Genomic DNA, 14,593 nt, shown 5'->3' with positions numbered 1-14,593 from the left:
AAACTGACAACTTGAATTAACATATGCATAGCAACACTATGCACACATTTGAAAACCCTTCCATACCTTTATTAAAACTATTGGAAGCAAGAGAGGAGGCCCGGGGCATATGTCAATTTTCCTACATAGCTCTGACTTGTGTCGACCTAGCCCCGCTATATCGTATGGAGATGAAGAAAATGAGGAGGAACACATCAAACAGAAAGTTTAACCATAAAACTGCACAAGATTCTAGCCAAGGGGGACAAGCATGAAAACTGCATGAGATGATTCAAACACGGTCAATATTTGGTATCTAACGTTCTGCAATGTTGAGTCTTAACTGTTGTGTTAAATATGCTAAAGTGGTAATGTCTGTTGTTTTCTACTGCCATAAAGGGTGAGATCATGCTCTGACACTGCTTACTATGTACCACGTTTTGAAAACCATTCAATAAAATATGGAAATTAAGAAACCCATCTCACCCTGGGGAGTGGTTGAGGACTTGTGACATTACCAGTGTTTTTTCAATCTAACTATTTCCTTTTAAATCATTTCTTGGCTCTCTATAATCAGACTCCGCTTTCCTCTCTGCCAACACTAAGACTACTGAACCATCAATAGTTGGACCAAAGAACCTTGGGAGACACCTACTACAGAGAAAGAAACCTAAACAAGTCATCCCATTAAAAATGTATAATAGGTGTGGAAATGACAGCCTTTGTAAAACCTGCAAACATGCTCTGGACTGTTGCAAAGTAGCTGAAAGTTACAGACTTTTTGAAGAGAAAGAGGAGCAGCCAGTAGGACATTTTTGTGAGGTTTAGGAATGGAAGATATAAAAACTCCTGGGGAGCAAGCACTTAAGGATTATCTGAATAGACACCATAGAAGACACCAAAGCTGAATTATTATCTTACAGAAAGCACTCATCTTCAAAACGCCTGACTGAAGCCATGGACCTGAAAGCCCTATGCCCCTGATAATTTACCTTTTGGCCTAGTGAGACCAATATGAGTATAAGAGTCAAGATGGATGTATATGAGCCTAGTGTTTTACTTGACTTTGAGTCTCAAGTAACAATATATACAAGCTGTTCTATGACGAGGACAAATCTGCAAAATTTGAAATTACAACAATTAGAAAGATGAAGTGTAGTTTAAGAACATACATTGGTGGGTATGTGGCAGGTAAGAGAGGCAAAAATACTATTTTACTGAAGAAATGCATAATTTACAAAGGAATTAAAATCAGCCTTTAACTTAACAAATGCATAATTAATAAACAAAACACAACACAAGGATATGTTTTCTCATTTGCAGCATTTAAACCGACATCTAGACATCAATTGCCATAACTTTGGCCCATGGAAGTGCAAAGTCATCAGTTGGGAGGTGCACATATTGATATAATTAGAGCCTATGGGTCCATGTTAACTGCATATAAAGTTAACATGCTAGCTTATGTCCCACGTGCAAATAAAACCCCACCTGCTATCCTCAATGGTAAAAGGTCCATGGTCGTTCCATGGTGGGCCATGCTAGAACAATGGTGGGACTACCTTTTCAATGCCATCTATCTTCACACTTTACATTGTTTTCAGATATTTTCACCTTGTGGAGTGTGGACATCATAATAACAGTCTTAAAGAAGCGAAAGTAGACCTTCCCACCACTGTGTAGTCCCATGAATTGGCACATTTCAGGCTCGAATACTGCAACACTCTGTTCCTTGGCCTCTTAGACTACTTGAAGATCCTTCTCCAAGTCATTCAGAAAGCAGCCTTTGACTTCATTCTTGGGAGCTTCTAACATTCTAGAATGCCCTTCCATTTTCACACTCTTCACTGACTTCCTATAGAAAAACAATGGCTTCTCAAATCAATGACTGTCTGTCCATGTGATATAAGTCACTTTGTGGTTCCACAGCGACGTACCTTCAAATCTTTTGAAAGATAACTACATTCAGCATCTTCCTCTACTCAGTGTCCCTAGGGTCAAGTACGTCCCACCTTGATGGTCCCACTTTCTCTGCGGTCCCAGCCAAAGCCTGGAACCCCCTCTCTAGATGGACCACTCTGTTGCTTCTGGACTTTCATCAACAACTAAAGACTTTCTCTTTTTTTGCCAAACAAAGGGCACTTATGGCTCTCTCTCTTGGTACCACTTAGCTCCAGGATAAACGATTCCCAGGTATTAGTTGTGATGTCAAATCAATTACCCTTTTCACATGCTGATAAAATACAATTTCTGAAATAAATATAAAAGAAAATAATACTTATTTCAGTCTTTAAATTGTATAATCATCTGTAGAGAAACCAGCCTTGTGGGTGATAGACAAAAAAGCTCTAGACTGGCATGTGCCCTTCAAGGAAAGGAAGAAAAGACTCACGATTGCTTAGATTCTACTTACTCTCACCCACTTCACAGGATGAGAATCGCCCTTGGAATCAATGCTTCAGACTAGTTTCTATGCCTATTTGATTCGCTTCTGCAAAGTGAAAATAATTCTACGTCCCATTCACAAATGGATGTTAGAGTACATCATTTAGTACACCTGTAGTACTGTTTTACATACTCTTACATGCCTTTGTGAATAAGCCCCAAAGCATCTAAAGTGGAAATATTCAGAGACTTTTGATGTGTAATAGTACAATTAGAAAGGACTGCACCCTCTTTGTACTTTTAGCAATGGGGAGTTCGATGCTACGGTCCGCTTTATAACAGCATGACCATGTGCATAAGAGAGTACTCCTGTAGTACTACTTCCCGCACTCATAAATGCTTTTGTGAATCAGCAAAACTGTTCCTAGTCACAATACAATGATTGACCATTCACCTTTACAGGCTCTCGGCTACTGAAGTGAAGATAGGACAGTTTTCTAACTCTTTTATAAGACAGTTACAAGATCCCTTAATTAAAAATCTGAAATCCACACGGGAAGAAACATTTTGGCCAAGAATACTGCTAGTTTTCTATTATAGAGCTTGCCCTCTGTCTGGCTGTCCAACACGAATGGTGGTTCGATACCACAGAAGACCCCCTTTTGGCTCCAAGAAATAGGAAATGCGGCACGTACATGGGGGGCTACTTCCCTGGATTTACCACCGGCCGTGAAAGAGGTATTTCGGATATAGAATGAGATGAGGAGGGCTTTGTGTTGGTCGCAACTTTTAACCAGCAGAATCCCCTGTGGAACGGAAGCGGTCTCCAGAGGTATCTGAATTGCAGGGATTCTGGAGATGGGGCCTCATACACATCTCAAAATTGGGTGACATCACGTCGAGTTCAGTGTTAAATTCCTTTTGCAGAGCTACAGGAAGAGTGTCGCCTAAATCGTAGCCAATTGTTTAGATACCTGCAACTCAGACATGCCATCACGCCCTACATAGCGGACTTGGAAGATCTCTTAGATCATGGCGGATAGAAGCTAAGGCATTGCTTGGAGAGATGATAAATTACAAAATGTCAAACCTTTACCGCTCTCTGGTCATAAACACTCCTGATTCCTTTAACAAACTTTGTATTTCATGGGCGGGGGACCTGGACTTTCTAACAGAAGATGACTGGAAAAACATAATGTTTTTTTAAGTTTCTTTGTAAAAAAAGATTGGAAATCAGATACAAAAGTATTTGTAAGTGCGAGTTCCCTCCCGGCTCTTGAGTGCTACAAAATTGGGGTAGTAAGAATTGTAGCCAATTTTACATTCATGCACATACCAAGATTATTTACAGTTTATAGAAGGTCACCTATGAGTGACCATAGTTGAAACTCCATTCTACTGGCACAAGAGATTGTGAGAGTATTTAGTTGGAGGTCAAAAGTGGTCATAAATGTTTTTTTAAAGCATGCTCTTACACATTGAAAATAATATGCTATTACCAAAGTTACACATTGACACTTACTGAAGTTTAAACTTGAGTGCTTGGATAGCCAGGCTTTCACAGAATCCTTCAACAGCGAATTTGGATGCAGCATAGACATCATTAAACAATATACCTGGACACAAAACAAGTATATGGAAGTCAGAAATAGGGCGTTCTGATATTACAAAGAACACAAAAGGTTACAATGGCCCTGTCACTTATGCGCAGACTCAACAAGATTGAATATCAACCTGTGAAGGGACAGCCGTACATCATCGTACAAGGGCCCAGATTTTGAAAGGTGTCACGCAACCCAGCGCAGCACCCAAAGAGGCTGCACTGTGTTGCGTGACAGGGAGAGAGAAGGAGAGCTCCATATTCACAGAGATATGGTACTCTCCTCCCCTCTCCCTAAGGCCTGCGCTGATTTCAGCTGCTGTGCGCCAGGCACACACCTTAGCACCGAGGCGCTAGGGTGCGTGCCTCAGTCTAGCTTAGGTTTTGTACAGCCCTTCCTGTACAAAATACTATGCCTAGACAAGTTTAAAACCTTTCCCTACTTTTTTGCACAATGCAGCACGCATTCAGAGTAGGAAAAGGAAGGAGAAAAGGAAGGAGAAATGGAAAAATGTCTCCTTTTAACACCTGCTTTCCAGTGGTGTTACATTTTGGTGCTAAACCCTGTCTACTAATGTTAGTAAATTGGGTTTAGCGTAAAAAAACATGGGTGGTTGCATGGGAACGCCCATGTTCCCACCCATGTAACACCCCATAAGGCAAAGTAATGCAAAGCAGCGTTTCGCGTTGCTTTGCGTTACTTTTCCTTGCCAACAAACACTAATACCAATTAGCGCTGGTTTGTTAATCTCCAAGTAGGTTTAGCATCGGGTTAGCGTTACAAAAGTATCTCTAACCCGACGCTAAACCTTTGTGAATGTGGGACTAAGTATTTACCTTTCCCAGAGATAGACAACTTCTGCTCAGTTGTAAAATATAAGGGTAAACAGTGTAATGTACAAATCTACAATTGTGTTTACACCTATGTGTAAGTTACAGCATTTTGAAAAGTCGCCTAAATACAGGCAGGACTGAGGGTACAGGGTTGCACTTGTACATAGGTATGTTGTTTGCTCATAATTCATGTCTACCCATCAATCAATTTTCTATTTTCTAGGAGTCATCTGCTTTTGTGCGGTCTTGTTGCTCCATCCACAGAAAAGTGCAAAAGGTTCCATTTTCTCCCAATGTTTTCCTACACTCTTACTTCTCCACAGGTATCTTTTCTTTTTTAGGGTACTAAAGTACAGTCGCCCCACAGATTTCACATCTAGGTGGGTAATGCTAAATAAAATTCCTGGGAGGCACTATATTTTCTTTCAACCCGTACCAATAGCCTCAGGATGGGCTCTGTAGCAAGACAACGAGTCAGAAGGTCCTATTTAGCAAGTATCTGTCCCTTTGTAATACACCTATTACAGATATACAAGGGAGGCCGGGGATGGGTTAGTATCTGCCCAAGGTTTGTGTTTGTGGTCAATGATGTGCATTACCTCTTCACAGCCACATTTAACAAGATGACATTAGTTTGAAGACGGATACTTTGCCATAGCCAATTCTCCTAAGGAAATTTTTAAAATTGCTAAATCCTTAATCACTCCCCCTCCCCCTGAGCGTCAGTCACTTGACGGCGCAAAAACCCGTTGCAATAACTTAGCAATTTTCTTCTCCCAGAAGATTTCAACTATCTATTCCTCTTTCTCCATAGCTGGTGGGAACTTGGAGCCTACCACCACAATGGACCCCGACACGATGACTTCTTGCCTGTTGGACAACTTCCCCCTTCTAGACTCCTCCTTATTGGATGGAATAATCCCTAAAGTCACCTCGGGTTCCCCTAACGACCCAGCACCTCCTCAGACTCTTATCAAAGTAATCGACGTCATCCGTCCTGCCATCCTGGATGTCCTCAATGCTTCCATTGCTTCGAATTCTGTCCCAGTCCAATGGAAGTGTGCGATGGTTAGGGCACTTCTGAAAAAACCCACCTTAGATCAGAACAATTTGGCCAACTTTCGCCCTATCTCCCTACTTCCTTGGATGAGCAAACTTCTTGAGAGACACATTAATAACATCTTAGTGGACTATTTAGAATCTAATAGCCTACTATGTGTCTCTCAGACGGGTTTCCGCCCTCAGCATGGAACTGAAACTGCCCTTATAGCAGTAACAGAAGAGACTAGAGCGGTGCTGGACCAGGGAGGAAAAGCAGCCATCATACTACTCGACCTCAGTGCCGCGTTCGACACTGTCAACCATGCCATCCTATTACATCGTTTGAAAGGCATGGGTGTGTCGGGCGCGCCCCTGGAATGGCTGACTTCCTTCCTGGATGAGCGTTTTTTTCAGGTGTTCGAGGGTGAGACGATCTCGGCCAAGCAACCACTCAGTTGTGGGGTTCCGCAGGGTTCGTCCCTGAGCCCCACTCTTTTTAATGTTTATATGCAACCTCTAGCAAATATAGTTCAGCCCTTTGGTGTGCGTATCGTCACCTACGCAGACGACACCCAACTGGTGGTCTCTTTGGACCACTCGGAGGGGTCATCTAACACCCTGGGTCTGTGTCTAGAGGCTGTTGCTGAGTGGATGCATGCGTCTTGTCTTAAACTTAACGGGGAGAAGACGGAGATCATGTTATTAGGTAATTCCTTACCGAACACTTTGGCCTCTATTTGGCCTACATGCCTTGGCACTCCTCCCCTCCCTAAGCCCCAGATAAAGAGCCTTGGAATCTGGCTTGACAGGGCGCTTGATTTCTCGGTCCAAGCCACCAAGACTGCCTCAACTTGTGCTGGGTTAATGAAAATGCTCCGCAAGGTCCTTCCTCTGCTCCCTTTCCAGGCGAGGAGAGTCATGGTTCAGGCCCTGATTCTCTCTCGCCTGGATTACGGGAACGCCTTATATTTGGGCGCCCCTGTAGCGGTGACCAAAAGGCTCCAAGTCACCCAAAACTGTGCCGCCCGGCTATTGTTTAATATTCCTCGTTGGCAATCAGCTAAGAAAGCCCTTAAGGAGCTTCATTGGCTCCCAATGACTGCCAGAGCTCAGTTTAAGGCGATGTGCATAGTGCACAAATCTTTTCATCGAACAGGCCCTGCCATCTTGTTCCCCTTTGTAGTGCCTTACGTCCCTTCCAGAGCCCTTCGTTCCGGCTCACTGCACTTAGCAACTCCAACAAAGGTTATCAAAGCCCGTTGGGGCGGTCGCTCTTTCTCACACTCTGCCGCCAAACTATGGAATTCCCTTCCTGTGAGTATTAGACAGATCAACAATAGGATGGCATTCAGGAAAGTCCTAAAAACCCATTTGTTTGCGAAAGCGTGCTAATGTACCTTGGAGCTCGTCATAGTAATTGCTGAAGCACGACGAGGCCTCCGGGTAGTTACGCGCTATATAAATATAATTTTTCATTTCATTTCATAGTTGGCTGGAGCCATTACCCATGGCTGTTTTTGATGTACAGACCCACATGGAGTCTGCAGCTACCAAGGATACACGTTGTATGGAATGATGGCTGGGCAGCGGGAAATGTTCTCAGATGGGTCGAGGCATTCGCAGTATTGAAAAGTATCTCAGTTTGGATTTGTATTTGCAGCATGCTTGAGCAATACTTAAGGTTTACTTCGAGTGTTTCTGAGTACAAAGAAAATGTTGTAGTTATCCACACTCACATTTAAGAGAGGTTTTCCAGCTCTTTTAATTGCTTGTGGTACCAAATCCATTTTTTTAGGGCTCTATGGAAATTGTAAGCCGTGGAGTGTTGCATAGCCGACTATTCATGTATCTGAGAGTTTTCCGGTTGTGATTCAACACCTTCTTTGCAGCTTTCAACCTCCAAAGCAACCATGAGTATTTTGCCTGAACTGATAACTTGAGTAATTTGAACAACTTTCAAAAGCTTCAGGGCAGTGGATATTAGAACAATGGAGCCAGTGTTCATCGTCTTTGTCATCTTTGTTTTGCACTTATTATGCATGTGTCTCATACTAACAACCTTCAAATATGACAATGACCACACTTCCAGCTGACCATACTTGTCTTCATACTCTTCCACCTATATGATGACAGTACCTGCCATTGCCCTGGCTCCACACTAGCTCCAGTTACAGAGTCTTGCTTGCTGTAAACCCACTCTCCAAAGGAACGATAAGTATAGCCACAACGCCGCAGCAACCTTTGTGGTTGCTTCTCCGAGCTTCGTCTTATAAACATCATGTATCCCATACAAAAGCATCAACAAGCGTCGCACCTAGCAACCTGATCTAATAGCTCACTTCATCAGATGGTCAACAGACTACAATCACCCGGGTCAGTTTCAGGCTCAATTCAAGAAATGCAAAATAGTTAATCCTTGTCTCCGAGTGTCTGCACCAAGCATTCTTCTACGCATCAGGCTTATACAATACTTATGCAGTTCAGAAAAGAATGAAACTCACTCATTAAAGGAGAAACTCAGTCATCACTGATAAGCGCCATCCCAGCTCCACCTGCGCTAAGGCCTGGCAGTATGGATCTTCCTTCACCGACCATTGTACATCATCTCCAATTGATTGCTCCCCATTCTAAATTTGTTTCATAGGTTCTACTACTGCGGCGTAGAACCGTCTGCTGCTCCCTCTCTAAATGTGCCCTACACCCATACACACAAGTATACAACATGGACATTAAAATGTAAAGTTTGGGATACTTTCTCTGTGATCAACCACTAGTATTTGTTTACTCAGATTTAGTAATTCTGCAGGATGTAAATTGGTACAGTAGGAATCCCTCACAAAGAAATATTCATAGCATTGCTGAATCTTGTGATCATGAATAAGCAATGCATTGTAGCTTGCAAATTTACATTTTCAAACTAAAATAGAAATCATGCAACACAAGTTATAGCATGTAGCACCTAGAAAGATACAAAATTAACAAGAATGAATAGCTTGTGTGCACTTATCTTCAATGACAATCTTGCCACAAAATCTCTAACAGCAAATAATCTGCTTCATAACCAGAACCAGAAGACACAAAACAAACATGGTTAAAAAATAAGCAAAATAAAGAGGGATTCTAAGCCATACCTTGGATTCCCATGACACTGCTGATGATAACAACGTGTCCGCTTTTTCTTTTCTTCATATCAGGTAATATCTCTTTCAGGAGTCTCACCAAGCCAAAGAAGTTGGTGTCCATCACAGTTTTCATCTCTTCAATTGTTTGACATTCGATGGGTCCAATCAGCCCAACTCCAGCATTGCTCACTGTGAACCAAGAACATGTCAGTGTCGCCTACAGTAAAGCATCGCAGGGATAAATAACCATCATGCAGTCTTTCCAATGAGCGCGGGAAAATCCGCTTCATGCTTGGTATCGAAAGGTCTTCCTGGAAACATTTTCAGGGCTCTGCTTCTCTACTGTTTGATTCACTGGAAAGCACATGATTGTGGATAAATTGAATGAAATTTGCAACCACCCATCTTACTTTTCAGGAAGCTTTATGTCCCTCTAGTATTTCATTTACAAATATTCTTCTAAAGATAGGTAGTGTATTTTTAATTCGTTTTCAGTAAACAGTAACATCTGGATTGTATGACAAACAGTTAATTTCACTCTGGGAGTGAAGAAAGTGTATTATTGCATTGGACATCAATTCACTAAAAAGTCGGGGACAGAGGAGGAGGCATTGAGCTCCTTATGACTGCTGGTGGTGTAGAAGAGTAGACAAATTGTCCCACCCTTACTACCTCAAAAACATCCAATTTTGCTGCTGAGGGTTAGGCGTTAGGCAAAGACTGCAAACTGCTGAAGGTATCTTTCTGCGATTGCATTCTAGACCCATAGCACAAGAGCTCATGCAGTCCGTGGCAGGTGCACCTAAGGGAAAATCTCATCCAGAACATGTGTTTAAAAACCTATCTCATGTTCTTGATACTCATGTTATGTGACATTAATATGATGACCAAAACTATTTACTTCAAATTAGGCGTGTAAAATTTATTTTTTTGCCAAATTAAGAAAGTTAGAAACGTTTTTAAAAATAGCGGGTAAATGGTGGGTAACAACATCCTCAAACGTTTGGTATTGTCTATGAAAAACTCGCAAAACCCGCACTAAAATACCTTGCAGGCCTTGAAGAACATACATTTTTCCGAAGTCTTGCCCCGCTGGTTGGGGCGCGCTTGGTGTGCCCGGCCCCTGTTTCTGAATGACGTCTCAAATCAGTGAGCTGTGGGTACCTCCACCTAGTGTCCATGGGATCTCCTGGAGGCCATACTCAGCAAGGTCAGGCTTTCTTACCTGGGAGAAGGATCTGAGCGGTAGAGCTGGTTACTGCCAAAATGTGCACAGTAATATTGGGGAAGGTGATTGTGTTTTCTTGTACCCTGTTTGTCCAAAATCCTTGTAGTGCCAGCAGGAGAAAAATGCTTACTTAGAGTCCTTTGAGACTCCCTCAGCACCCAAGCTTTCTGGTGTAATAGCCTGCCAGCTAACACTGCCTTACAGACCAGCCTGCACTCCTCTTTGCTCTAAGACTCCCCAGGGAAAAGGCTCTGCCTCGGAAGGAGGCAAGGGCTTCGGCGCCTCAGGTGTCGCCCCACAAGCATCTCAACCAGCAGCGAAGCTCCATGGTTTGTCTGCAGACATGCTACCCACAGTCAACATCAGCAGCCTCTTCTGTAAAAGCCCCAGAGAGACATGACTCACTAATGGCTTCCAGATCACTTGAATCAGATTCACCATTGTTAGTCATTATCTTTTCACGTGTTTTTCTCTCTTATTAACCCATAAGCACAGGAGCACACCAGAGGTGACTGCTGCCTCCTAGAAGCCCCACCCCCATCCTCGGTCAGAGCCTGTGCTCAAGGAGATCTACATTCAGATTCATTCCCCTCATCTATAGACCGCTGCGCTGCAAGAGTGCAGCTCTCAAGAGGCTAATAAGGAGCCCCCCTGCCCTCGCCACTGCGAGTGCGCATGTCAATGATGCACATTTCCTTTCTGGAGCTAAGGTTCGGGTGGTGGGGGTGGGGGGGGTGAGCCCATTGCACTCTCCAGCACGCTTCAGAAGATATTTTTATTGAATGTAAAGTCCCCTTGCCTCTGGGGAGCTCATGGAGCCTGGGAGGATTCAAATCTTGGCATTAGTCATGCAGGTAACCGCTCCTGCCTTCTGGACCAACAGTCCCCAAGCAGATGTCCTGAGCGCAAGCAAATTCTCTCCAGAAGGCAGAGCTCCTGGAGCCACCGTCTAGGTGGTCCCAGCATTTGGATTCACCAGCTAGATGGCACAGCCACTTGAAGCCACAATCTGGTGCAGCAGCCTCTTTGAGCACCAGGGTAGATGACCCATCAGCCATTGTGTGCACAGGATGGCTGTCCTCCCGGTGTTCATGCATTTGCTTCTAGCCTTCACTCCCTCACCCTGAGATGCTGAACCATCATAACTAATTTGAAGAGCATGTCCCCACATTTAGCACATTGACACGACCCAACGTCATGTAGTACCTCGAGAGACCTGGTGCTGCCTCCTGAGTCCAAGACAAGTCCTACGAGTAAATATTTCCTTCAGTGGCAGCAGAGGTGCACTAATGTACAGCTTTGAACAAACATCTGGCTCAGAAGATGGCTTTCAATAGAGTGCAACAAGGTAGCTGCTCCTCTACTTTGAAATCCCTGGCCCAAAATCATGTTTTCTCTGAATGATTCAAGACCAAATGCCTCATGAAGGAATTTCAGTCTGCCAGGAAACCAACATTCCCTCCATGTTGAATTCTTTGGCAGATGTCAATGAGCCCTCATATTTATGGTGATACAAACAAATCCATAGAGTTCACTGCCGTGTTTCCTGGGAACCCTCAAGTTGGAGAGTGGAGGTTAAAGCTGGGCGGTGGACAGAAGGTCCTCCGCCACCCTGACTGCCTTTACTCCGTCTGTCAAATTCTACCCATAGTCAGCCAGAGTGCGTGAGAGCACAGATCAGTGATAACGTGCTCTGTACTTTGCTAGAAATAAAATTGGACCACTTGACCATTGGACCATTAAACCATAATAAACTCCAAAATGCAGACTTTAGGTATGTGTCCTGGAGCTAGTGACTGGAATGCATGTCTTCAGCCTTGGATCCTCGTCGCCGCACATTTAAGACTTCTGTCCTGGTCCACTTTCCTGGCATTCCGTGTGAGTGCACATGACTAGTTAGTTACTCACAGTCTATTTCTCCCTGAAGGCCCGCTCTTCTGCAGTGGGCATCTAGGTGCATGCCATAAACATGGAGCTAGGAGACAAAGGCAAAGGGGCTTATTTACAAGCCTCTTAAGCAGCCGGTGCGTCACTTTTTTTGACTCACCGGCGGCGCAGTATGCTGGCCCATATTCACAAGGCCACGCAAAGCCACCCTGCATGGCTTTTCATGGCCTTGTAAATACGGCCCCTTATCATGCATCACTTTGCGTGAAAGGGGCGTGCTATGGGTGTTGCTGTGGGTGTGGGGCAGAGCACAGTCCCCCGGTTCCTTCATTGTGGGAATGCATGAGGCACACTCATGCACTCTATCTGGAGCTGCCTGATTATCACTCAATACTGGAACACAATACACTTAACACTAGGAACCATTGTGTGCCGTTCGCTGATTCTGAAACCTAAAATAGCCTTGTTGGATATAAAAGAAGGATGGGAGAGGGGAGCAGCCTCTTGGACACTAGTCGAGATCGGACTCGTGATAGCTAAACAAGGCATTGATAGGAAACGGGGAAGAGTGGAGTGGGCCTTTGACCCACGCTGAGAGAATGGCAAAGAGGCATGGTGCCTTGGCAGAAGAGTCACTTTAGAAACGAGAGGTTGGCAGAAGCAGTATCAGAAGATCTGGGACTAATGGGGATGGGACGTGGGTACAGGCAACTTGTGGAGGAATGTTCATGCAGCAATCCCGGTTGCAGACCTGAACTACAATATGTGTAGGAGAAGGGTAAAACACAAAACATTGGAGGAATATGCAAAGCCGAAGATGTCAATGTAGGCCAATATGAGAAAACGCAGTATTGTTATCTTGGAAATGTTGAAAAAGACAAATTAAGACGACATTAGAAATGAAAAACTTTCTAGATGACAATATTGCTCTTTAGTAGATTATCATAAAATATCTTACATTATTTTGACTATACCTTGGGAATTCTATAAGAATTGTTTGTAGCGTAAACCATGTGCCTTTGTACAGTTTCCTCCTACATGTATTCTCTTTCCTGCACTCTAAATTTGAACCCTCTCATTGGTGTTCATCAAATGATCTCCGAATTTCTCCCTTGGTTACTATTTTAGGGTTTTGTTAATGCCTCCTCATTACAGAATGTCTATACTCTAGCTAATACGAAAATTGTTGACATGTTTCAACCTGATCTCACCTCATCTCTGACCTCAGGACAAAAGTCAGTGCATAAAAGGCCATTATTTTATGTTATGCGATACATCATAGACTGCTGAGCCATACCTTGAACAAAGGGGTTTGGATACTAGTATATTGATGATAGTATAGACTCAGAGAAGGATGTTCTTACTCAGCTGGACCCATCTTCCTGGGAACTGGTAGAAAGGAACTTCACTAGGGAGATGCACGAGACATAAGGTCTTCATCTGATGCTCTTCATATACTATTCTATTTTGTAAAAATATTTGCACTCTCAAACCAATACAGAGTCGATATTTGCACCATTAACCAGACCAAAAAACAACCAATACATAACATTAATTTACTGAAGTAGGCTGCTGGAAAAATCATAGTGTAAATTGTGGTTGCATGAATAGTTTAAGACCATGGTGCCACATACATATGTTGTCTCGTAGACAGAACTCCCTGGAAGTTGACTTTCTAATCAATAATAAATAGGTACTTCCTTGAATAATTTTATTTAAAATATTAAACTCGCTAGTTTGATTAATGAGGAGTTAAACGCACCAGCGCTACCAAACCACACTCTGAATTTCACATTTACATATACTGCCAATTTTTGGTGCAATGGTAAAGGTCAAGAAAATGTATCGAAACTGCATTATCGCAACTTAATTTTAATTTATTGAAAAATTACAAAACACCACATCTATCCTGTTGTAGAATAAGAGCATTACATATTCTCTTCTTACAGTTGTATCCAACTTACCAAGGACATCAATCCGCCTGTCGGGGATGCTCTCCACACAGTTTTTGATTGATTCTTCAGAGCATACATCTAATTGTTTGATTTCCAGAGTTCTACCAAGCCTTTTCCCAGCAGCTTCAACCAGCAGGCCCTGCTTGTCCAGATTTCTCATTGTGGCATACACTATAAAACAGTGCAGAGAGGAGAAGAGTTAACACATTTTGCTTAATGTGAAGGAGATTGTTCAGTAGATGACTTTTTGTTGGACTGGGAGGATCAGATTAGAAATGTCTTTGACCTCATTTAGAATTGGATGGTAACGGGACATCCACCAGAAGGCTGGCAGCTGTCCTGTTCCAGCTTTTGGTTCCTGCACCCCACTGACCGCTCCGCGATCCGAAACACTCTTGCCGCAGATTATCTGTGGGTGTTCTGTAGCCCACATGGCACCATAACCTATTAGGGTGTAAGCCAATTGGGCCAGGGCTTTGGACGACGTGTCAACCATATCTGTTCTTCTCCAGGGCTGCTCTTGGCAGCATGGTGGCCCCAGGCCAGAAAAACTATCAATTTC

General features: G+C 43.3%; 1 protein-coding gene across 1 annotated transcript in view; it reads right to left on the bottom strand.

Moving 5' to 3' along the window:
* Positions 1-14,593, bottom strand: part of LOC146834693 (retinol dehydrogenase 8-like) — a 61,539-nt gene that overhangs the window by 18,474 nt on the left and 28,472 nt on the right. The window contains exons 2-4 of the mRNA XM_085600133.1: positions 14,041-14,202; positions 8,971-9,150; positions 3,887-3,980 (exon numbers count right to left, since the gene is read on the bottom strand). Of these exons, the coding sequence (XP_085456259.1) occupies positions 3,887-3,980; positions 8,971-9,150; positions 14,041-14,202 (436 nt within the window). The remainder of the gene's footprint in view (positions 1-3,886; positions 3,981-8,970; positions 9,151-14,040; positions 14,203-14,593) is intronic.

Source organism: Triturus cristatus, chromosome 4_2 (genome assembly GCF_964204655.1).
Source record: "Triturus cristatus chromosome 4_2, aTriCri1.1, whole genome shotgun sequence".
Classification (NCBI taxonomy): Eukaryota; Metazoa; Chordata; class Amphibia; order Caudata; family Salamandridae; genus Triturus; species Triturus cristatus.
The sequence above is the reverse complement of the archived record's forward strand: the minus strand, read 5'-3'. Positions and strand labels throughout refer to the sequence as shown.